The sequence below is a fragment of the Cryptotermes secundus genome, unplaced genomic scaffold (assembly GCF_002891405.2).
Source record: "Cryptotermes secundus unplaced genomic scaffold, Csec_1.0 scaffold413, whole genome shotgun sequence".
Classification (NCBI taxonomy): domain Eukaryota; kingdom Metazoa; phylum Arthropoda; class Insecta; order Blattodea; family Kalotermitidae; genus Cryptotermes; species Cryptotermes secundus.
In genome coordinates, this window is record NW_019723309.1 from 538979 (window position 1) to 565916 (window position 26938).

The 26938-nt window shown below is 38.1% G+C and overlaps 1 protein-coding gene across 1 annotated transcript in view; it reads right to left on the reverse strand.

Annotated features, from left to right (window-relative positions):
• Positions 1-474: 474 nt before the first annotated feature.
• Positions 475-26938, reverse strand: part of LOC111861786 (dual specificity mitogen-activated protein kinase kinase 4) — a 75778-nt gene continuing 49314 nt past the window's right edge. Inside the window, exons 3-12 of the mRNA XM_033750452.1 lie at positions 23962-24027; positions 17350-17440; positions 14290-14421; positions 14148-14211; positions 12054-12167; positions 8146-8265; positions 5534-5653; positions 2842-3021; positions 2073-2299; positions 475-1683 (exon numbers count right to left, since the gene is read on the reverse strand). Of these exons, the coding sequence (XP_033606343.1) occupies positions 1518-1683; positions 2073-2299; positions 2842-3021; positions 5534-5653; positions 8146-8265; positions 12054-12167; positions 14148-14211; positions 14290-14421; positions 17350-17440; positions 23962-24025 (1278 nt within the window). The 5' untranslated portion in view covers positions 24026-24027 and the 3' untranslated portion in view covers positions 475-1517. The remainder of the gene's footprint in view (positions 1684-2072; positions 2300-2841; positions 3022-5533; positions 5654-8145; positions 8266-12053; positions 12168-14147; positions 14212-14289; positions 14422-17349; positions 17441-23961; positions 24028-26938) is intronic.

Below are 26938 nucleotides of genomic sequence, written 5' to 3' on the forward strand. Positions count from 1 at the left end.
GTACAGAATCAAGCCATCATCCAGTCAATACCCAGTCTAGTTATCATGCACAGAAAGTTAATACTGAGTGCAGTTCTATGTTTGATGGTGTAAGAGTCACAACCCTTATACTGACACACATAAAATAATGTAAGACTATGAAAATACATCAACAACAGAAGAAATAAAGGACTGAACCAATGCCAGTGCAACTTATAAACAATTTTAGATACTGCCGTAAGTCTTCTTATTTGTTTGCAAATCAACCAAACACACACTGAACTAAGCTTTACATCTCCAATAAGCTATAGTATCACTAATGAAAATTTATATATGAAGTATATTTCATTCTTTCAATCATTCTACTATATTCTGTCCCTTTGAAATTGTACTAAAGGTTTCATATAAGTTAACTATTATCTCTAGTTCAGTGCAATATTTGGAAGGATTCCAGTATACACAATATCAATGTGTCACTTTATGTACTCTGCCCCAAAATAATACAATAATTATTAAAAATATGTTCACTACATAAAGAAGTATGGGACAAAGATAAAATGCACCACTAATATTCAATTTTCCATTCATATGTAACTTCCAAATGTTCTGTCCAAAACTCATATATGCTGGCACAAAAAAGAAGAAGAAAAAAAGAAAAATGATTTCCTTATATTTTCAGTCAAGAAGTAGAATTTGATTTGTATACTGACAACTGTGAACTTTATCCTTGGTCCTAGGTGTGACCAGTGTGTTCAATATTAATGGTTCTTTAACAGCACAAGAAATCACAGTGTACTTGCTGCAATGTTAACAAAGGTCCGGTGACAGAGTCTCACAATACTCGTGCTGTTTGTTCAGTAAGACTTAACAGATATTGGAGAGCTGTAAGCAATCTTCAAATCTTGGGTTCCTTCAGTTTAATACAAAAACAAGAGAACGGAAAACTTGTATTTCCATTTTCAATAATGATGCAGTATGTCCCTGTGGAATGAACACTGGCAATGACTGACAACAAGTGATCATGAGTTATAGGAACTGAAGGTACAGTGGTGTAGTCTACTTAAAAGGTAATATCTGAGCGTCTGGTTATTGAAGTGACTAATCAAGCTAATCACATACGGATACAAGTCACAACAGACGATTCAAGATTTACCTCTTTTCACAACACCAGGCTTTCAAAAATGCAAGACCACTTCATTAAATGAATGGAAACAAGCCAACAAACTCTACAGTTATCAGTCAAGAAAAACAATTGGTAAGAAAATGTACAAAATACTGCATGCTGATCGTCTGTGCTGACTAGTGCCCATGTATCACCATCTTCTTCATGGAAATGTTTTGGTTAACTTTATAAACAAAACATTTCTATATAGCTGAACTGAGAGAAGACACTCCTGCTATACCATGAACAGACCAAGTTTTTATGGTATGTGGCCACTCTCATGATGTTCTAACCTGTTCTGTATGGATGGGAAGCAGGTGGGTTGTGGGTAATGATTCCACCAAATCTTGATGTTAATGAATGTAGACAAGTGTCATCAAGGTTGGTTCATGGTGAATGCTGTAGCTCCATTATTGGCCATTGCATCCAGGACTTCACTCACATACTGGGCCACATCCACGTTTGCCTCGTCGCTTGAACGGATAAATTTGTCCTCCAGCAGTTTGTTGTACTTTGGTCTCTGGGTTTCCTCCTTGATCAGGCTACAGGATCAGAAGAAGTTTTATATTTCCATTACCCACAAATCAGCGCCAAAACATACAGCGGAGAAAATGTTGTAACTGGATACAGTAGGAACCCCAGGTCTATGTCTAGAATCCATTGTTTGTTTGGCAATATGACACAACAAAAAACAAAGACAAGAAACTAATCTGTTATGCCACAAATTTGAGTATTAGCGGAAGAACTAGTGAGGGAGAGAGAGAGGACATGTGCACATGGGGATAAAATAATGAATTGATGTCAAAATTAAAATTGTATTTCAGTGTCATGTTGCACTGACGTATCACTTTACACACTGACTTCCATCTTTAATGCAACTTTACATACACACACTAAAAATTAAAATACAACACTATTCTGAAAAACTCACCAAGTATTCACAAAGTTAACAAATTCAGTACTGAAACGATTTCCGTTCTCGTTTGGGGAAAGTCGTGGAGGATCTCCCTGCACAACTTGACAAAGCTGCTCAAATACTGAGTTCCACTTTGGGTATGGGAAGTATCCCGTTGCCACTTCCATCAGGGTGATACCCAGCGACCACACGTCAGATCGAACATCATAACCACGCGCTCGCTGTGGGTCTATCCTTTCAGGCTGAAAGCAACCATTCATGTCATGTCATAATAAATGCAAGGATATCACCAACTAAAAATTAAAAATAAAAAACAAATGTATTTATTATTGAAAAACAAAACCACCAATGATCTGTTCACTCATCTGTCACCTGATGCTGACATAATGACCCTGTGTGTGGTCCAATTACCAATGGACTTAGTCTCACCCCATGGCAACCCTTAAGTCACTTCCCAAACAAGAGGTACAGCTCTGTTAATGAGTTGCTACAGCTTGGTTAGAACAAATATACACACCACACTTACATTTTTATGTTCTGGTTCAAAATATACACATAGCTGTGTAAAGAAATTGCATAGAGTTTATATTAAAACCAAGTGTTACCATACCCCACTCACAGTATGGAATGGGAAAGTACCTGCATCCTTTCTGTTTCTTCTTCCAATTACAGATGTCACGATTTATACTTCTCCATTTCCATTCACCTTTTAAGCAATAAGACATAATGACAATCACATTACTTCTATCATTTATCAAATTCTCATCTGACTGCAGCTACTTACGGCCATGTAAGGACGGCAGCCCGCGTCACGTGTGCGAGCTATGCTATCCACTAGCTGGCCAGAGATACCGAAGTCGCACAGCTTAATGTTGCCTCGTTTGTCTAGCAGAATGTTGCTTGGTTTCACATCTCGATGAATGATCTTCAGTTCTTCTTTCAAATAATTCAAAGCCTTCACAGTCTGCAAGCAATGAAACCATTAAACTGCCACATGCAGATAATTTGTTTAGTGATACAAAAAGTAACCTAACTGAAATTTAAATTATACAAAAAGAAACTAATTAGTTTTCTTTCACAGTGGGAGGGGGTGGGGGTTGCTTTTTTCTCCTCTTGGAGCACAGGGCTGATTTCTTAGTTTATTGATCATTTTACAGATGGTAGGACTCCTTGGATGGATGACCAGCTCGTTGCAAGGCCTCTACTTAAACACAGGACAACACAAACACAGAAAAATGTGCGCACGCACACACACCAAACATCCATGCCCTGACTGGGGTTCAAACCCATGATCCCAGCTTCCGAGTGAGTGAAGACAGTGCATGTCTCAGACTGCTCAGCTACCGTGAATGGCTCTCGGGTGTGGCATAGTCCCTGACAAATAAGTTTCTTTCTAGCCAGGGTTTTAATCCTGAAGCCACTGTACAGAAATAAAGCAACAGCATATATTTTGTGACAAACTGCACCACTATACTAAACTGGTTGTGGGACTGTCATGTTACTTGCATACTCCAAAAGAAATATGCAACTGTTATTATTTATTATTATTATTATTATTATTATTAGAGGGGGTGGGTTTCCCCATGCACTTAGACCAGTTATTGGTCCATTGTGTGTCCCCCTTTAATTTCTACTGTCTCCATACCCTACCGGTACTGGTGCGTGCTATCAGCCCCGTTCAGCCAACGAGGTCGGCCCTCGATACCTGATATTTCCCCCCGTCTACCAGAGGCATTGGAAACTACTTGGGCAGGAAATGTGTTAACTAATTTTGCTCAGAGGTCTCCTAGAGACATGAGGATCTTTTACGTGCCATAAATTTATGACACAGGACCCACGGCTTAAAGTCCCTCCCGGAGGACTTGTTCCCTGAATTTTTCCGCCCTTAAAAATTCCATGACCTCTGCCAGGTTTGAACCTGCGTACCTTGAGTCATGAGGTGGGAACGTTACCCCTAGACTACGGAGTCCGCTTCAATATGCAACTGTTTCACAATGGCGAGGTGACTATACCAAATTCCGTGGCATACTGGTTACCTAACAATCTCAGGTCTGGTGTACTAATTTCTGTGCAACTACACTTGTCGTCTGACAGTGACATGTCAGATAGATCTGTTTACAAAATAATTCTCAAAAGAATGATAAAGGTGGGGATGTATGTGACTACAGCACAAAAAAATAACAATTGTGAACACGGCAGAAGTGTGCTTATGACTGCTAAAACAACATTACACTCCCGTGAGATAAACACAAGGTAACAGTTTTTGATCTCACACATATTTTGAGTTATGTTGGATAAAAATAATTTAGTATTTTATAAAAATATAAAATGATTCTCAGAGGAAAAATCTGGAGCAATCCATACTACAAGCACTACATACAATATCAAATGACTGGATGAAAATAAATAATGAATTGGACAGGAATGTGGAAGGAAGTGGTAATGATATACTTTTAAGGTACCACTCTGAGATTTCCCTGGAAGGACTGAGGAAAACCGGGATAGCCAAGTGTACTGGCCAAACTTGGTCTAGTATTTTCCAAGATTCGAAAGAGTTTCGGTTATTTTGCTTCACTGTGGTGAAATGAAGCTAGAAAAACTAATACCATTTTGTAAAGCATACAACTGAACAACTATTTCAAAATAGAGACAGTTATGAATGTGTTTATCTATATTAAAAGTATGGAATGTCACTAAAAGCGTAAATTTTGTTGGGACTGAAGCTACTGAAGCTACACAAATTTTGGGAGTTTCATTCTGTACAGAGGAAATAATGTCTCTGAATAACTTATCAATACATTACGTATTTCTTACATCACCTCAAGTTTGCAACAGGATCAGAAAGGCCTATTATCAAATGTGAGTGTACACTGTGAGAGTTGTGGGTTCTCACAGCAGTAACTAAGCAGATTATGAAGCACTTGATATCGTGTAGTCTGATATTTTGAAGGAATATACTACATCCATCTTCAGGGTCCAGGAGTAGGCCCGCAAACAAGCAGCAACACACCAGAGCTTGCTACTTGCCTGTTTGCTGACTGGGCTTACTTTTCAACTCTGAGTAAGACAGTACACTCCTGCAAACTGTCTGTAAACGTCTAGAGAAGTACATGGCTTCACATCCCAGGAGATAGTACTTTGCCATCATCTTCATGAATTAGGCCATACTGGTCTGTTCCATCCTTTTGAAGAGCATGTTGGTCCCTCACAGATAATATTCTTGATTGCAAACTGTCTATGCACCCAATCTGTAATCTGCAATGCACATGGGTGGCTTGCAATATCTCAATGTCTATTGCAATGCTGCTGTCCAGAGTCCAATAGTCTTATATAATGCTGGTTATGCCATAAAAGGCTCTCAACAATGAAATAATTTTGTTGATGCTTTCAAGGGAACTTTCTTTGTTAAGCTATCTAAATTATATCCACCCCTTCAAAAACAGGTTAAGGATTACTTTACTTGTTTATTTACTTACGGCTACTGTAATTTTTCCTAATATACTTTCAGGTATCCTCTTTTGTAATTTCTCGTAGATAAACTTATAAAATTTATCTAAGGATGTATCCATAAGTTCCATACATATCCAACAGTCTCCCTGCAGGAAAAAGAAACACATAATCAGCACAAACAGAAACATCTGTAATAAAGCACTGACTTTATTAACTTACTTTTATTATTTCAGAAAACATAATCCTCAATATAGAGTTAAAATATATGAATCGTTTGACACTGCTAATGGATACCAATAAGTGTTTCACTCTTAGTTTATATGAATGCAACATCAAGTGCCACTTCAAACTATCAGCAATGTCACTCCATAAGTTACATAGCATAAGGCAGAAATGGTTTAGTAAAGTAAAGATGAAGTTGTCCCTGCACTTAATTAATTAAACACCATGCCATGATGACATAAGGATATGGGGAGTTGAGGTATAACTCCACCATTCCCGATCTTGTCACTAGATTGAGGTGAGTGGGCAGCTTCATACAGTGGCCAATTTATTTCTGGTGACAGACTTCCAGGTACCAATTAGTAAGAGGCTACACAGGCCCCAGAGCCAGTCCAGACACTGTGGAGAATAGAAAGATCTCTTGCCTCTGCCAGGAATCGAACCTCAGACATCCAGCCCATAGCCCATCACTATACCAAAAGAGCTATCTTGGTTCCTGTGCGATAGAACCTGGTAATGAATTTGGAAGAATTAGAGATTAGTGGTAATACCAAGGGGAATGCGACAAAACAGCCTTTGCTGATTCATCATCATCTGTTTGTCAAATATATTTAATTTCATAACATACTCAACTGAAGATTATATAACATCAAATGAAAATAACAAACTGTAAATTGGCCACAGCACCTGAATTTGTTTGAGGGGAATGACAAAAATCCACAGACTATTCTGGCATGTAGATGCACTGCTAGGCAATGACCATGAAATATGCAAAAATACAAAAGCTGTTGTTAAATAACAACTCTGCAAACAAGCATGCCTCCATAGCAACAAGAGAGTACAGCAATAATGGAAGCAGTGTACTATAATTTTGCCTGTGGTTATGTATGGGTGTGAAACTTTTTTTTTTTGACATTACGGTAGGAACATAGACTGAGGGTGTTTGAGAACAAGGTGTTGAGGAGAATATTTGGACCAAAGATGGATGAAGTGACAGAATGTTGGAGAAAACTGCTTCATAACTTGTACACTTCTCCAAGTATAATTATAATGATTAAGTCAAAGAGTGTGAGATTGGCAGAGCATGTAGCACGGATGAAGAGAAGAGGAATGCATATAGGATACTGGTGAGAAAGCCAGAAGGAAAGAGACCACTGGGAAGACGAAGACATAGGTGGGTGGACAATATTAAAACGGATCTTAACAGAGATAGAATGGGATGGTACGGATTGGATTGATCTTGCTCACAATAGGGATCAGTGGAAGGCTCTTGTAAACACAGTAATGAACCTTTGGGTTCCATAAAATGCTGGGAAATTCTTGAGTAGTTTGGGCTCAGCTCCATGACTGAGTGAGTGTGATCAATTGGAGGAATGAGAATTGGCAGAGGAAACTGAAGTCCTTGTATAAAACCTGCCCCAGGGCCACTGTCCACAACAAATCTCACATGACCTGACAAGGGCTCAAACCCGGGCCATTGCAATGGGAAGCTGGCAACTAACCACCTGAGACATGGCACGGCCCCTGTTGAGTGAGTTAGTGAGTTAATTAGAGAACTGCTGTGGTTCAGTTGTAAGCTGTTGCTGTTAGAAGCTGGCAGCTGAGGCCAGCGATAGTTCGGGAACCCAGAGGAAGGGGGTCTGCTGTTAGAAACCACTACCAAGCAACAGGAAGTAAAGACTGTAACAGTCTGAGAAGACCTAGTGTGTCCTATAGTGATCTGTGAAGCGTACGTAATAATGAGCTGTATGAGAGTGCAATAAATCTGATTACCAATCCAAACCCTGTGTATAGTCATACACATGACAATATCCTTCATTCCAGCATCATCACATGTTAAATTTACTATTTCATTAAATGAAAATGCTTGTTTTGTGCTTTATGACACTGTTAGTACCTAGACTACACAGTGTCAGATGGCAGGACAACTGGTGAATGATGAATTGAAAAGGATCTGGAGAAAAGTGGTTATCACCTAACTGAGGTAATATACTGGCATTTGCTCAAAGGGACTGAGGAATATTACAAAACATTTCAGACCGTACGGCAGTCTTGAACACAGCAGAGGGTGATAGCTCTACACTAAACTGCTCAGTGTAACGGTAGTCGAGTGCAGAGGTTAGGTTGCATACCATGATACAGTTATTCTAAATTACTGTCAAGGCTTGTGGCCTATGAATGGAAAACCTGACAATAATTTAGAATCACCCTGTATATGAAATGATATATATGATTATGAATTCTGAATTAGGAGGCTTTATGAGAAATAGTCATGGTACATGGGACATCGAAGCAATGAGGAAATCAATAAAAAATATCAGCCAGGGATAGATTCAGGATATAATTCAAAAGTTATTACAGATGAACAAAAATATCTTGTATATCTAAGATAAATGAGCTGATTATAGCAGCATACCTCCTTGAAGAGAGCACCATAAAACTGGACAATACAAGGACACTCATTTGATTTCATTACAACCTCCAAGTCCATCAATAGCTGCTTCTGTTCTTTCTCGTCAACTGTTGATCGAATCCTCTGTAAACAAATCGACATTATTTAATGTTCTCTGCCTTATGAGGCTAATTGGTTGGTTGGTTAATAGGTGACATCAGTGTCACCATAAGTTAAGCATCTTACTGTCAAATTCATGCTCTTAAATAGAGAAGAGAGTTTAAGTGTAAGAGTTACAGGGAACAAATATTTACGATTTAAAATATGCACCAAAGAGGCACTATGTTACAAGCTGGAAGGTCGCCGGTTCAAGTCCCGATGAGGTCATTGGATTTTTTTTCAACTGACCTAATCCTTCCAGCTGCACTATGGCCCTGGGGTATACTCAGCTTCTAACAGAAATGAGTACCAGCAATTAATTAAATAATCTTCCTGGGGAGTAAAGTGTGGCCGGCACGTAAGGCTGACAACCTTACCACCATCTTTGAGCTGATTGTCTAGATAATGTGGAACCCTCAATGTCTCACAATCCTATGGGTCTTCATGGCCTGGTACAGGGATAGCTTTACTTTTACTTTACCAAAATCAGGAAAAATGTTTCTGGATAGAAATTTGATACAGATGCAATTGACAATTGACAATACCTTTCAGTGCTGCTGCAAATGTAGTGGGTTCACTTCTATCATCACGATCCTCAGTGCCATCAGACACAAACGAGTGCACCAAACTTTTATACAACACCCAGGCCATGAACTGCATATGCCTGGCTGCTTTCATTATCACATGCCTCAAAACTGGGTCTCGTATAAGTATATTCTGATCCACATCAGATTAAAAAATAACGTATCGTGGAGCGTCTTCTTCATCAACTGTTTCTGTAGTGATGCTTGAATAGCCACGATAGGCAATACCAAAGATGCAAATTCTGCACACAGCAAAATCTTGCTATTTTTGGTACCCATCTGTGAGTCAAGTGGCCTCAAAATCTGCAAATATGGTACATTGCCACACTGTCTCATAACCCATTACAAATGATGATCCACCAGACTACATGGCATCACAACACAGAAGAGAGTAATCTTCATAGTCACCTGTGTGATAACCTCAAATCTAGCATGGCCTCAGTAAACCATACGCTTCTATATGCCGTACATTTTGTTGATAACTTCCAGACATTTTGACAGAATAATGGAATCTCTGCTTCTAACATTTTCTCATTACCAGTGATGGAATCTACATTATGAACGGTATCAAAATCTCAAATCTCTTCAGTGGTCAAAATATGCTAGTTCCATCAGCACTGAATGCCAGTAAGACCAATACCATTCCTTTGAACTTTTTTCATGGAAAGACTTCACGAGTCTCACAGTCTCAAGTTTTCAGCCATTTCATATACATCCCTGTAGTCATAACTGTCAACAATTATGGAGTCTTTATGGTTCAGCTCTCAATCTCTTTGGACAGTTTCTGTTTGCCACATCTCTACTGTCATGGGATCAATGCTCCCAGCAGGACTTCATAAAATATACAATGACACTCTTTCAACCTCTTGACCCATACATCAGAATCTCTGAAATTCTCTGCACCTCTCAACATCACAGTAATACACACAGCCTTGTCTTTCAACATTGTCCCAGTACTAACATACTGCTGGCTCTTGTGTGTTTGAACTACGCCATTAAAAAATGCTCTTGTTCTGATAAAGGTGATTATTTCAAGCAACTTTGGTTCTTAGAAAGCTTCCACATTAAGCACAGTTAATGGTGCATGTTTCTATCATCGCATATATATGAATTAAAACAAAAACTAAAATATAACATTTTATTTTCTCCAAATCACTCATCTCCACTGCAGAAATGATGGTAGCCTGCACTAATGTACTATCAGATCATTTCATCTGTATATTCTGCTCACTGTTTCCATAAACAACATTCTTAAGTTACTGTTTGGTGTAGTAATTATGGCCAGCTGTTGGCTAATTGCATTTCCCTATGCTGGAGGTTGCTCTGTCATCCATTCCTCCCCATGCACATTACCATACTCACCGACTGGTACATAGCAACACAAATGGGGCTCCGAGAAACTAAACAATGCAGTAAAAATCTGAACATAAGATTAAGGATTAAGGTAGATCTATCTGGCCTGAAACCCATTTGAACATCACTTAGTTTTTCTGGTACTATTTCAGATGACCGATTATTTAATAAGATTGCAAATATTTTATAAGCTAATGTTATATTTTAGCGTCCTGTTGCACTGATTTAAGTCCATGATTTATTTAATCCGTCTTGCAGTGCATACACTCATTTATTTCCTTCTCTCCCTCGCACTACATGTTTCGGCATAATAACACACGCAGTCGCAGGAGCACGACACAACAAAAGCACAACACACAAGATAGTGAAGGAGTGCTCCAACAAAGGAGAATGGGCGTGACTGACGTAGTGAGGGGCGACGTAGCGATGTGGTATCCTGAACAATTTTAATATTTTTAACGTTTGACAATGTATATGATAGATACATATTTTAGTTATTTTAATGTGTGAACATGGCATGCAATGAACTGGTTTGACGTGGATAAGTAAGCACCTGAAGATGGCATTATTATGCCGAAACATGTAGTGCGAGGGAGAGAAGGAAATAAATGAGTGTATGCACTGCAAGACGGATTAAATAAATCATGGATTTTATAAGCTATATTTAGAAGGGTTATTAGCTGATGGTTGGAGCATTCTGTATGGTCTCATTTCTTATATATTGCGCAGATAATTCCTTCCATCCAATCTTTAGGTAATTCTTCTTATTCCATATTAACAGAATTACATTGTACAGTCTTTGCTTCAGTGTACTTCCTCCATGTACCTCTATAAGTTTAGAAGTTTTAAAATACACTACGTGTTTCGGCCAATATGGCCATCATCAGGTGTTAAAAATTTATGAACAGGACATGCAGCAACAAACACAACAAGGAGCAGAACACACCAACTACAACATACATACACATTGGAGGGACCTGCATATGTATCAGCAGCAACAAAAGAAAGCAGCGAGTTCCTCATTAGGCATATTTTTAACAATGTTGTATTTTAGCGTCCTACTGCACTGATTCTCGTCCATGATATGTATGTATTGACCGTCTTCTAGTGCATACAATCTCACATGTCACTTCACTACATGTTTCTGCATCACTGTGCCATCTTCAGGTGTGTTATTTACATTAAACTACTGCACTGCTCGCCATCATGTGTCGTTTATAAAATGATTTAAAATGTATATTCTTCATGTATTATAATAAAATTTGTTAAAATTTATCATCCTATACATCTTATTTCAAACTCGTGTATTATATTATTCTTCCACTATGGGAGCCGTTTTTCCTATATTTTGTGTACACTGTGTCTTGTGATGTGTCCTTCTTTGGCTGCATGCGTTTTAATCATTTTATAAACGACACATGATGGCGAGCAGTGCAGTAGTTTAATGTAAATAACACACCTGAAGATGGCATAGTGATGCCGAAACATGTGGTGAAGTGACATGTGAGATTGTGTGCACTAGAAGACGGTCCACACATACATATTTTTAACACCTGATGATGGCCATATTGGCCGAAACATGTAGTGTACTTTAAAACTTGTAAAGGTGATAAGTTTTGTGTGTTGCACGTAAGATGGTGAATGATCAATGCAAGTGAAAAGTGCAAAAGGATACAATATGTCAAAACACAAACTGAAGGAAAATTAAACTTATGTCTTATGGCACTTCCAGAATCAAACACACGGAATAACAAAAGATAAAAAAAATCAGTGATCATAACATGAAAGTGCACTTCTGTCACACCAAAGTTTGCCAAGCAAGAAGTACCTTCCTACCTTGACAGCCATAACTGTACTGCTCCGCCTATGTACCATCTTGTTAACAGTTCCAAAAGCTCCTCTTCCTATCTCACCCAAGTCTTGAAGGTCATCTGACGTGAAGTCGTAAACCTGCACATAATATCAGTTAACCCTTTTAGGCATGAAATTCATTTAAACAATATTTAAAAATTCAGTTCCTACCTCACAGAATAGACACTCTGACCCTCATTTTAAGAAAAACAACTTGTTAAAGAAGAAAGCAGTCTTCAGTGATGTGGCACCATGTAGATGTGGTGTTAACCGACGTTTCAGAAGAATGTATCGCCTCCATCTTCAGGGTAGAAGGAAAAATAAGAAATCCGCAAGCAAAGAGACTGAGAACAGTCTCTTCACTTGCAGATTTCTTATTTTTCCTTCTACACTGAAGATGGAGGCGATACATTCCTCCGAAACGTCGGTTAACACCACATCTACACAGTGCCACATCCCAGAAGACTGCTTTCTTCATAGTCACCGCTGTGAAAACCTCAAACCTTGTTAATGTTTACAGAAGTAACTGTCATTTAATCTGAGAATTATACAAAACATAAAACAAATTCTGTGGTGAAAATGCGGAATTCTTCAATGTTTATAGCAAGCTGCCATATATGTACTTACTGCTCTGCATTAAAGGGATGAAAAGATACTCAATTCAACAAAGTCTTTATATATTTCATTTCAATTATCTCATCCCATGACCACCTCCAAACATAAGCCAATTTTTGACTAGATCCAGGCACAAACCTTGGGTCTAGTCTTGTAACTACATACAAACAATTATAATATTTTGAAGATAATATCATTATTACAGCCCATCACAGTGGCCCTGTGGTTCAAGGGGAGCGAAATGTCTTCACCCATTCAAACACTGGGATTGTGGATCCAAATCACACTTGAGGCATGGATCTGTCTGCATTATTCTATGTTTGTGTTGTCTTACATAGGTAGTGGCCTTGCAATACGCTACCCCTCCCCATCCGAGGAGCCCTACCAACTATCTGTAACATTCATAATTTCAGATTTAACTTTGAATGGGAACATGACAGAGAGCCTAATCCATCAAAGTAACAATAAAGTAACAGATGCAATATCTGGCAATGGCTGATCTGAAAAGCTCTATTAATTGAAAACCGACTAATTGACTAATGATTAAGAGTAAAATATTGGTGTCTAGTTTGTTTTAAGATTATACATACACAACGCTGAGTAAGAAGCGATGGAAAGGGAATAGAAAGTGCGGCAAGGAACACAGCACAAGATACCAAGCAACAAATTAAATGGCTAGGTCTGTGCATGAGGTTGATAGGTACACTAAGATACAAGTCACTTATAACGTTCTAATCTCTGGAAAATTATTATATCCAGCAACCCACTGGTCCCAGAGGTGCAAGATATCACAAATCTTTCTGTATTTCCTTTTATCATGTCCAAAATGGCACTATGTCCCTTCACATCTCTCATTAAGTGAAAGATGTGAGACAAAATGACTAGCAGCAGAAGCATGTTGGGGACCCCTACTGTCCTCATCTTCACAGTGAAGTGATTTGGTCACTGAGCCCACAACCTAGTTGCTATACTGACTTTCACCAAACTACATGGCAATATTTCCAAGAAGACAGAACTCTTCAGTGGACTGCATGGGTCTCAGAAAAATTCTGTAATGACAAAATTCCTAACACACCTGCCAGGTATCAAACCCTGACAATCAAACTGATAACTAAAGTCATGGAACAGAATTTTTGTTGAGAAACTAACATTCACTCAGATGGTAAGATAATTCTCCCACACTTCATGGAATCTGTGACCATGTTCACAAGAACAAACTAAAAGCTCTGGATGACATTTCATACATTAATTTCTAACTCTCAAACTGGAGAACCACCCCTTGTCAGATGTCAGAAACTGCTCATTCAACATATTTGCAGCTATACACTGTATCCGAAGGCCAGTCGGTCAAGAGCCTGGTATTAAGTAAGCTATCAATGTTCCGTTTATTTTAGAAGACAACATACATGCAAACAAAGTTAACGTGCATAAGCTATAATTCCAAAGTAATGTTAAGTAACTTACCAATTCTGGTGATACCTGTAACTTGCCTGTGGACTGGATGCTCTGACACATTCGTAACCTGTCTCTGGAATTGAAAAAGAATTAAATGATGCATGAATAAGAGTGCACTACTAATTAGCACAAAAAATAACAAAATACACACCGTGATCTGTCGGGTACAAAATCCTGGTTGAACGGACGGATACGAGGTGGGCACCCTGTCCTTATCCGAACTGGGCTTGAGTTGAGCTGCTCATCGTGAGTTGAGTTGGAGGAAGGTTGTGACTGTCGACATCTGGAATGTGTAAGACCGAAGTACCTTAACCCCAAATCTTTAATTATTTCCATACAACAATGCTAAATTAAATGCAATGAATACTTAGGTTGTAAAGTGTAGAAAAGCTTTTCCATAGTACCTTCTACTCATTCTGTCTTCTCATGTCAACGGATGAGGATTATAAGTAGCCTGTGATGGTGCTGTGTCCTGCTCTGTTGTTATAATGTTTAGCTGACAGGAGGATTACACTTGCATATAAGAAAGGCACTTTAGTCAACCACAAAGCCACTGACCTGCCTAGGAACTTGTAAAATTGTAAATCATTTTCAATATGTATGCGATTCTTTTCTGGTGTAATTTTTGTATAGGTTTTGATCCCAGTCAATATTAGTAATGGGCTACTGGCTGGATGGCTGGGGTTTGATGCCTAGCAAGGGCAAGAGATTTTTCTCTACTCCACAGCATTCAGACCAGCTCTGAGGGCCACCCAGCCTCCTATACAATGCATGCCAGGGGCTCTTTCCTTGGGGGTAATGTGACCGGTGCACGAAGCTGACTGCTCATCTCCATCTAGTGCTGAGGTCAAGAATGGTGGAGTCAAACCTTCACTCCCCCATACATCTTCATGACATTGTGCTTAATTAACTATTCATAAAAAAAGTTTACCTTCTGTTTTGTTAGGAGGATTACTTTCTGTAGGATGATGACATGAACATCAGTAGGACTGCAGAAACCAGTACAGAAAATGTCAAACCTTCTGCCAAAGACAGTCTGGGCTACTACAACTTGAAGTACAATAAATCATACCTTATGAAAAGTGGTCAGAATATTAGATGAATGGAAACTGTAATGGTTCAAAATCCAAATAAAATAAATCAAGATAGTCTGAAACAATATAGCTGGAAAACCTGACAGGGGGAGAAAACTTTGAAGATGGCTGCATAGTTGAAAGAATATTGTGATGTGTTGCGCTATGGACGATTCCCCTCCCTCCCCGCCAGCCGTGACGTGCTGAGCGGAGCCGAACTGAGCCGAGTCCCAGCACGCTGGGCGCTATGCAAAGCGAGTAAACACTGGTTGCTAGGCAAAGCGAGTAAACAGGGATGACGTAACACAGGACGCCACAGTTGCTATGTAGCCATATTAAAATGGCTGGCACTGAGGTCATCACAGCAATGACTACTAGGAGTGTTACCTTCTGGGACATATGTGTAGTCTATGTAGTCTGGTTGAACTCCTAACAGCGTATATACCATTATATTCCACAAATCAGTACTCTTAACATTAAATTTGAACTTAAGGGCATAAAAAGGGGTGAGGGTACAGGTTGGATTCAAATGATCCAGTGGAGAGAATTTTGTAAACATGCAATGAACCTTTGGGTTTGGTACAAGTCAGGTTATTTACTGATCAGATGGTGCAAGACAATGAGATTCTTAAGGACTGTGCTCCAAGGAGTTGGTTAACAGCAAATAAGACAGCTCAGTCAGTAAAGTAACTAGCTACAGGTGAGACAACTTGCATTCAATTCTCGGTAAGGAATGTGATTTTTTATTCCGATCAGTCTGACAACTTTTCAGCACTCTGGATGTATTTTCTTGTGCACATGCTGGGTCATTATTCATTTATATAATATGACTCATCTGCAATTATGAATGTTTGCCTGATATACAGTTGTTCCCTGTTTGGTTATAAAAAGATTATGAAAAATGGTACTATACCAAGGACTGAAAACAGAGAGGCTTTTATTGTTATAATTAAAACTGGCACACTGAGTTATATGTAGCATAGTTGCTTGAGGCACTATGCTACAAGCTGGAAGGTCGCAGGATCGAATCCTGATAAGGTGGAATTTTTCAGTTTACCTAATCCTTCCAGCCACACTATGGCCCTGGGGTCAACTCAGCCTCTAACAGAAATGAGTACCAGGAATATTCCTGGGGGTAAAGGGCGGCCGGTGTTTAAGGCTGACAACCTCACCCTCATCTGTCAGCCGACTGTCTAGAAAATGTGAGCTTCAACATCTCACAACCCTATGGGCTTCCAAGGCCTGTTACAGGCCTGTTTACCTTTTTTACCTTTTACACTGAGTTATATAATTTAGATTCTTCATCTAATATTGATGCAAAGTTGGGGATGGGAAGATCATACAGCATATACCTTGGTTGAGAAGCCTTGTGGAATGTGACCAGCCATGATGCTTTTTGAATACAGGCTACAGATAAATACATTAACATAACATTCATTAGATATTAAATGTTAGGATACAAAATTTTTAGAATCCTTTAGAATATTAGAAAAAACCTGAGCTTTTATTAGCAGTCAAGTTTTAAAATGTGGCCTTTTGGGTTATGGCATTATATGGTCCACGTCTGGGATACAAGATCCTACCCTGATAAAGGGAGTAACATATTTCTCCAAAATGCTGAGGACCACCTACAAGACCACACTGCGTAATAAGCAAGAAGACCACAATCTAAACATTAAAAACATTCTTCTATTATTCACAGATTATAACATCCCATAGCGGCACATGGTAATATAGTTGGCTGAGGCACTATGTTACAAGCCAGAAGGATGTGGGGTTGATTCCCGATGATGTCAATGGATTCTTTCAATTTATCTAATCCTTCCAGACGCTTTGGCCCTGGGGTGAACTCAGCTTCTTAACAGCAATGGGTACCAGGAATATTCCTGGGAGGTAGAGGGTGGCTGGCATGTAAGGCTGACAACCTTACTGCCATCTTTACGCTGACTGTCTAGTAGATGTGGGAGCCTCGACATCTCACAACTCTATGGGCTATCATGGCCTGTTACAGGGATACCTTTACCTTATAACATTCTATATCAATTCCACAAAAGTTTGCATATTTCTAATTTCCCCCAACATACACAAATCGTCTGGTGATACAGAAGGGGCTTCAGTTACAAATGTAATCAACTCACACTGGAGGCTGATACGAAGTAGTACCACCGCTGCCTCCAATCGTGAAGTTACCAGGCGTGAAGCTCAGCTTCAACTGTCTACGTCTTTCAGCTGAAACACACAGTAATTACATCACATTGTAATTAATGGAAGTTATTCAAACTACATGTCCTCTACAACTTGCCAATATATTCAGAAACCACAACAAAAGAAAACAACATATTAGCCTGATTTTAACTTTCATACCTGATTTAACAATTATGTATCAAGTGTACAGGTTACTGAGCATGGAATGGGAAATTATATATTTACAAATTAGCTGTAAAGTCTGGATTGAAGGGAATTTAAAGACTTGCTGGTGAAGACAACAGTTCATGGAAATTACTGGAAGTGACAGCAGAATACTGTGTTGTGATGTTACAGCATTTAGCAAGATGAAAGAAAATCAATGGCTTGATGTCAAGAGGAAAGTGAAAACCTGATATACTTTGCAAAAACAAAAAGTGTTACTTTAACATGGATATGCTTTTGTACATAGTTTGATTCCTGGCAAGCTCCTGAAAACAAACAATACACAGGCTCACCACCACACTGAGGCCACACATGCCTTCATCAACAACATACAGGGAAATATTACTGATTTTCTCCCGTACTGACACACAAAACAAAACTATGTACATTTATGTCAGTCCCTTTGTGGTATTTTCTACATTTATGTGTAAACTTCAAAACTCTTACAAAAACCCCATACATGCATATTTTTCTCTAAACTTCCCTATCTTAAAAGATTACCGTGATGTTTTCATACACACTTTTAAGTAAATTTATAATCACACAGGGCCAGTGATGGTATTCTGGGTACACAAATCAAGCTGAATATGGAGATGGACAACTTTGTAATGCTGCATTTTTTGGGGAAAATTATAATGCTGATGTATATGTCTAAAACTATGGAGACGTGTGGTATAATTGTAGTGAAAAATAACACTGGACCATTGGCCCGAGAACACAGGTTGTTATATCAGGTCAGTGAGTAACAGACCTCCAACAAGCTGCATGTTGTGATAAAAGAATTAGTGACAACAAAGCCTGGCAGCTAAGTTACAACTTATAACCGATGAATGCATTTAGTAAAAAGAAAACTGGACATTACATTCAGTTATGTGAAACTGATAAAACTCAGATCATGCTCACTTGTAATACCAAAGTTATGGGGCCTGAAGAGAAGATAACATAAAGTGACATATGCTGAGTTTGGTGCATTTAACATTTTCTGAGAAAGTGTGACAAGAACTGTACCAACCTAAAAAAAATCCATAACAGACAACAAATAATAAAGTATCGGAAATGATTATAGCACAAACATTTCTCCAAAAGGGGCAGAAAAAATCATAAATAACAGGATGACACATCAAAATTCAATATGTAAACCTATAAAAACATAACATGCAAATCATGAGCAATTATAATCTAGAATTACTGAGACAGGACTCTAAAATTAACCACTATTGACAACACGTAATTCCATGGCTGCAAACTACTGAAAAATAATATAAAAATTACAAGACAATAAATATGAAATATCCTCATAAATATCCAAAGTTGGCACAAAAAGAAACACACAAAATATTGCATAGGCTAAACACAATGGGAGATACTGCAAGCAAACAGGACAAAAGCACAGTCATGAGGGCACAAACTAAGCAGAAAGTTTCAAAACTACAAGGGCATTTTCATTCTTAGTGGGTTATTCTGTTTACTTTTGCTTTTGATTTTCTGATCTATTCTTTGTTTTGGGTTTCTTAATTCCTAGAGAAATAATCTATTGCTTTTTTTTTATAGATATCCATTAATTTTACTCTGTTTAACTACCACCAAATGTTTAAAACTCACACAACTATTTAACTGAATGAATGCAATCAATGAAGGATGATTTTCAGTTTCGTTAAATATTACACCCTCCCCCACAAAAAAAAATAAAGCAAGCAGGACGTGAGGTTGTTATGATGGTGACTGAAGAGTCCTAACGTCTGGGACGACACTGTGTAATCTACTAGACGTTTTAATTACATTCCACTGAAATGTTAGTAAATGTCCTTCAGACTATGCAGCATCACATCCAAAAATACAGTGCCCTAAAGTTGTTCCTGTAACAGGCCATGATGTCCCATATGGTTGTGAGACATTGAGGGTCCCACATTATTTCTAGACAATCAGCTCACAGATAGTGGTAAGGACATCAGCCTTATGCGCCAGCTGCCCCTTACCCCCCCCCTCCCCCAGGAAGATTCCTGGTACTCATTTCTGTTAGAGGCTGAGTCGACCCCAGGACCATATTGTGGCTGGAAGGATTAGGTAACTTGAAAAAATCACCTCATCAGGACTCGAACCGGTGGCCTTCCTCCTTGTAGCATAGTGCCTCAACCAACTACGTTACCAAGTGCCCAAAAAGTACTCTTAAAATATAAAATGTTGAATAAAAGTTACAGTATTTAAAGTGAAAAGCAAACACACAAATTCAGGAAAATAATGGGCCATTTATGGCACTGGAATGAAGGAAACCTACCAAAACAGATCAAATGTGTATCCAAATAATGGAAGTGAATAAATAAAACCAAATTAAAATGTCACTTATAAAAAACTTTCATATATATATACACACACAAATAAATAAACACTTAGAAAAATCTAAATATACATAAACAAATAAATATATATAGATGTTGAATGTATTTGCCACTTAGGGTTTTCTTAAAATAAATCGTACCACACTGACAAATCAAATTCTTGTTAACACAGCCATATGAAAATATTTATTCACTGATTCACCAAAATGAATTTACTTATTTGTATATACTGAGTGTTCATTGTGCAGGCTTATTAGACAACCAGGGAGATTTTCAGAACTTCTGTTGCCAGACACTCTAGGATCTGCGGCAAACTGAAGGACATTCATGCGGTGATAACACTGAGTCAGTCAGTGCTGCACCATCAAGTGCTACATAAGCTTTGTATAGTGCTCTGATCTGTCTTTATGGCTTGTGTGGGATACAGTTTATAACAAAGAGATTTCATTTATGACTGTTATGAGAAAATAAGCTCATATAAATCATGCAGGGGAAAATTTTGCTGTAAATTTCCATAAACATGTCCTTCTTGAGATAAAAAAAATAGCTATCCCTGTAACAGGCCGTGAAAGCCCATGGGGTTCTGAGACGTTGAGACTCCCACATTATTCTAGACAATCAGCTCACAGATGGAGGTGAGGTTGTCAGCCTTACGCACCGGTCGCCCTTTACCCCCAGGAGGATTCCTGGTACTCATTTCTGGTAGAGGCCAAGTCAACCCCATGGCCATAGTGCGGCTGGAAGGATTAGGTCAATTGAAAAATCCACCTCATCTGGAATTTAACCCACAACCTTCTGGCTTGTAGCATAGTGCCTCAACCAACTACGCCCCCCATCTGGAGATACATTTTCAAAATTAGTGAAGAAAATTCGAACCCATGGCATTTTAACTGACAGAAAGCTGTTAAAAATAAATCAAGTTTTAACTGGGGAAAAACTTGATGACATTGGTCACTGATTAGAAAATCTTTCTCGGTAGGTGACGCATCGCTTACGCAGGAAGTGGCCAACGGTAAAATTGGTGTTCAATCAGCCTGTGCTCTGAACATTGTCTATATTTGCAGTGACAAACAAAAATAAATGGTTATTGAAATCATCTTTCCTTCTCCTGCATATTTCAAATAATCTGTAACGAAATACGGGAATCGCGTATCTATTATAACAAGCCTATGAACATATACTCTGTTAACAATTTCTATTCTTTATCACTATGACACCAGAGACTTATCTCTTTATGAACTGGAAGGCTGTCCAGCAATGAAACAGTAGGAGACATCAACAGACCCTGCTTTATAAATAAACTTATGATAGACCATGATGAAGGTTTATTCAAACCCTCTTTGTGTTTCAGCAGGGAATAAGCAAGTGTTGAGTCATGAAGGATTAACCATTTTACTGATTATATGATACAGTATCTCATCACAACTCAAAACACACATGGCCTCTACAACAGAGATTTCAGAGCAGCAATGAAAGGGTTATGATAGCACACTAACATTTTACAACAAGAGAACCAGGAGAAATGACCAACATCCAAGTATTACAGTATGACAAGAAATGCATGACTACAGATATTCCAAGCAGTTTTCCTTCTTAGACCATGATCTTCTGGATTGTGATATGTTGTCATAAGAAGTTCCCAACATTTTGGAGAAACCCTGTCATCTCAATCTTCTATCCTGATAATGGAGGCAACAGTTTCCTCCAATAGTGGTATCCACCTAGTAATTACAAAATGTCATAATGCAGAAGACCATAATTAATTTTTACTGCAGTGAAAACCTCAGATCTCACACTTAGTGGTCTGTTTGATCACTTGTACCCAAGCCAATCTCAATATTTCACTCTTTCTTTTAATGTATTTTCCTCCAAAACTAACACACCCAGCACAGCAACCACTTCTGCCTTCAACATATTCATCATAACACCATGTGAATGCAAGTGACTGGAATTTCTTTCGTTTTCTATAAGTTCTGCATTAAACTGTTTAGCCATATAATGTCTAACACAAGTACTGATTAATTCAACAGGTGTTAGATGAGTAGTGTAATTCTGTTACACATAGCCTTCAAGTTAATGAGGGCCAATGTAATCAAACCCTACATCAAAGGTTAAAAATTATGACTGCATGAATCCCTCCTCCTCCTCCTCCTCCCAGGAAAAGATCACTGCCTCATCAAGCCACAGAATCTCTTACCCCACATCACTTATAATGTACCTGCATTTGACTGTGATAGTATGTCTTCCATAATCATTTTTCAGCACTTTATTATATCTCAATGGTACATATGTCTCTTTTGTGCCTATAGGCATATCATCCATCTTTGAATTGAAATCCTCATTACATTGTAGTAAATCAAACGGTACTTGGTATATTTCAGCAACAAAAGACAGTCACAGTCTTTGTTGTGGATACCATGAGAAATATGGCAGTTGGATGGCTCTTCAGGTAATGGGGTTCTAGGACAAATTACGCAGTACAGACATCAGAAAAACCTCCAATATAATTAACAAATATTAGAATTTAGAAACAGATGGATTCCTCAAACTGCATTAAAATGTAAACTTAAGAGATGAATAATTCACATAAGACTGAAGAAAAGACGACCTGGAAGAGGCATTAATGCCTATGCAAAAAAACGACTAGTAGTTATGTCAGTTATACCATGTTTCATCATTCAGCCCAGCTATAAGACTTAATTGGGTGAGCAAGCATAAGATTAGTCTAAGGCTTCATATTTATCCTGCGTGGGTATGTGCATCACATGGGCACAGACAAAACTACCAACGTTTCAACCCAAAGTAGTAGTACTTAAGCAACAATGTGTGTGGACAGCACCTGGACTGGTGACTGCTTGACAACACCATTTGCTGATGACTTTTCCATGAACTTGGTGGCCTATAAGGACCATTTTTTGGTCCCATTCCCCTATTCATCATACCCATGATCCATACTGACACTAGTCCTCACCCTTCCTCCATGATCTTTTGAAACAAAACCTATATATACAGGAACGCACCCTATTTTTTATTACCCACAGCAAGCACCTCTGATACACCAGCAACATTGCTACATTCTATATGGTACAAATGCCCAAGAGCAAGATCAACAGTAAATACAAAGACATTATTAGCTAAACTGTGTAACCTTATCCAGTTACTCCAAAATTTATCAACAGTAGACAACCAACAAGAGATGCCTCTGAAATATTATAACCTGAGAAAAGATAACAGATTTGTTAACTGAGAACTGATGCATAATTTAAGAGATTACAATAATATTTAGATACACATTTCATACGCCTAACAGTGAGCTATTCACCATAAGACATAATGCATAAATACTTATGAGCTGTGTGACTTACTATAATATCTAATAATACCTCTTTATATTAGATACGGGTAAGTTTCATATTATTTAATGAAACCATAATCTCTCTATCTGATATTGGACCCCTCTCATTTTCATAATCATCCTCCATTCATCCTAACTCACAGTGCCCTGTAATTATGTACAACTCTATCCCTGAGAACCCAGTGAGGCCCTGTTCTTTCACAAACTAAATCCAAGTCTTCATCCCACCTGAGCTACCCTAGATATTGCGATGAGGTACAGAAGGTCTGATATCAGCTGTGATGCGAACACTGCAAAATGAAAAAGTCTGCACACAAAATTATTTCCATATCTCATGCCTGATACATACATACAGCATTAACACCTATGCCACTTATCAAGGTTGGGACAGTGAAGGGTTTTACTTCCATACTTTACAAACACACTCCCGATATGGTGCTTACAGACCAGAATAACTTATTACACTTTATACTGATATTAAATGAAGGCACAACTGTAGTTTTAACTTTTATAAACACAAAACTAATTACAAATACCAGTACTGATGTCTAGCTATCTCTCATGTGAGAGGAAGTCATTACAAATAATTTCTTTCTAGCAGTGTTGCCATAACACAAGTAGCATGCACAAGAACAATGTGACTGTGTAACCTGACATGTCCGTGTCTGTTGAAGCTCTTAGATCCAGTTTTTGGTACAGGCTACTGCTAGACATAGCTGTGGACAATAAGGAGCAAACTATTAGGACAAACCTCTATGTATCTACAGCGCACTTACATTAGCCTGACACCATCCACTTCTGCAGGAAACTATAATTCTTGTACAATTACCACTGGCTGCTTGTTGTGGATGCAGGAAATGGAGAAAACCATGTGACAATGTATTTTATTATTTCAATATGAAACTTTCATGCCAAGAGAGTATATATTCACAGATTTACAAGGGTGGGTCAGAAAGTATCCACAAAGTATTTATTAAATTAACACCACAGCGTATAACTCACAGGTGCATCATTTTAAAACACAGTCTCCACCCGCTTCTCAATATATATAGTCCAGCACTGCACAAGCTTATGTACGCCATTAGAAAAAAATCTTTACAATTTCCCAATGTTGGGTGAGATGTAACCTTAACAGAGGATGTCAAGTATTTACATTCCATATTCTGATATTTGCCGTCTGGCTTATAGTTGTGGAGTGTTGTGTCACCAATAACAATACAGCTCAAAAGACATCATTTTAGTCATAACACTGGTTAAAAAGGAGGTTATGTTATCCCATGAGTTGATTTGGAACACATGTGTCATAAACTCTACAGAAGTGAAGTCCATGGTGGGTGATTTCAGAGGCAGAACTGCGATTAATCTGCAAGTGCTTTTCCATGTTATACATGATCACCCTCTAGCTGCTAAGAATTACTGTAGAGACTTTTTCAGTGTTCCCTTCAGCAGATGTGGACAGACATTCTGATCAGTCTTCATCACTGATATTCATTTGGCCATTTGTACGCACTTTGCTACAGCACAACACTGCCACTGTACTGTGATGATAGTCTTCAATGAATTTCCACACCTCTTACACTATCAGGCCAGAAAAATCAAATCACTGCACACTGCTGTTCTTTGGGGCACACAGTAAGTGGAGCAACCATGCTGATGCCACTAGTAGTGACAGGCAACTGAACTGTGGAGGTCAGATAAGTCATTACAGTAGGGAGGTTCTGTGATTACAGCTACATGCGCATTCAGTAGTGGGACCAACGGCAACAATAGATATTAACATTTCGCGGATACTTTTTGAGTTACTCTCATATATATACAGGATACTTTCCATAAAGAATGACTGGGCTGCCAAAATACTATTCTGTAAACCAAAGTAACAGGTTGTTAAGACTTATTTTCTGAAACCAAATTAATAATGAAGCTACAATCAAACCTGAGAGTCATATCAGGTTTCTTCTTCGGGGTTCTGAAGTCATGATAGAGACAGTATATTCTTCTGAAGCTGAAAACATTCCCAGTACCACAAGGTGTCAGGACCCAGGAGAAAAAAAAAAACTGTTAAGTTGTATACAAATCACTCTGAAAACCTGAAGTCCTACAAATCTGACACTGCATAATTATTGGGCTTGGTACATCCTAAACTTTTAAATAAAAGAAATTCATTACAATAGCATTTCTGAAAAGTTCTTGGCCCATTACAAGTGAAACAAAACTTTGAAAGTATACAGTGAAGACACAACATGTATATTAAAAAAAGGAATGATAAATTTATTAAAGAGTACAACTGATAATAAGCAAACACTGAATTCACTGTTAGGTGATACTCAAATTCACAAAAGTCAAAATGCTTTCATGGATGGAGCATGAGATATGACTTCCGTTTTTGGGAATACACTGTGTAAATGTTGAAGATCTGCCATCATCCTGATCCTCTGTTTCACCTAGAACCCCATTTCTTAGTTTCATCCAATCAAATTTTCATCTCTGACTCACCACCTACTGTAAGATCCATATACGAAATGCTGAACGCCCCCCTCCCCAATGTCATTAACCCTGAGGTTGGCAACTGCAATGTTTGCCAAAACACTGGAAAACCTTCAACATTCTGTACAGCATATTCCAAAAAATTAAAGTCACATACACATATATATAATTTTTTTTTCATAATTCATAATTTATTTACATCCATACTCTGTTACACAAGTACAATTGGACAAGTCACTTTAAACCATCTAAAATACTACAAGTCAACAACTCTTAAAAATGTACAAAACAATACACAAGACTATGAACAATACAGGCATCTTAGGATCATTGTCCCCCTGCTGCAGCTAGCAACTGCGGGTGACAACCCCCCAACAATCCAATATAAAGAACACATACACTTATACTTACACATCCACACCACATCAGAACCAACCCAAGCAACCAAACTAACATCCATCATTGTTATTAAAAACTCCCGCAGAGACTAAAACCAGCTGTGTAATAAATAACTTTTAATTTATTTTTAAAAACTTTAAAATATTCTATTCTTTTTAATTTAGGAGGCAAGCTGTTATGTATTTTAATTCCCATGTTAATTACACTTATTTTGCAACAGTGTTGAATGTTTATACATAAAAATCCGGCTTTTCTTTAATGTTATACTTGTGAATGTCAGAGTGAGTTGTGTAGATCTTGTTGTTTTTTAAAAAGCATAAGATCTTGTATATATATATACCGTATTTACGCATGTATAGGCCGCGTGTGTGTATAGGCCACAGCACAATTTTCAGACAGAAATTATAGAAAAAATAATTTTCTTGGAATATTATTTCAGGGGTATTACAAATTATGAATATATTTTTTTTAAATGAAGTGTGATTTCGAATATTTCAAATATAAGCCACACCCCAGTTTTCCTCTTGAATTTTTGGAAAAAAATGTGCAGCCTATACGTGCGTAAATACGGTGTATATATATATATAAAGAAGTTACTGAGTCTCGTATGGATTTAAGCAAATAAAGAGCTTTGCTTAATTTATGGCAGAGGTAGTGTATATGAGTGGTCCAGCTTAAGTTATCTGTGGTATAAATACCAAAAATTTTAAATTTGATGAGTAAATTGTTTCTTTATTTTTTAGA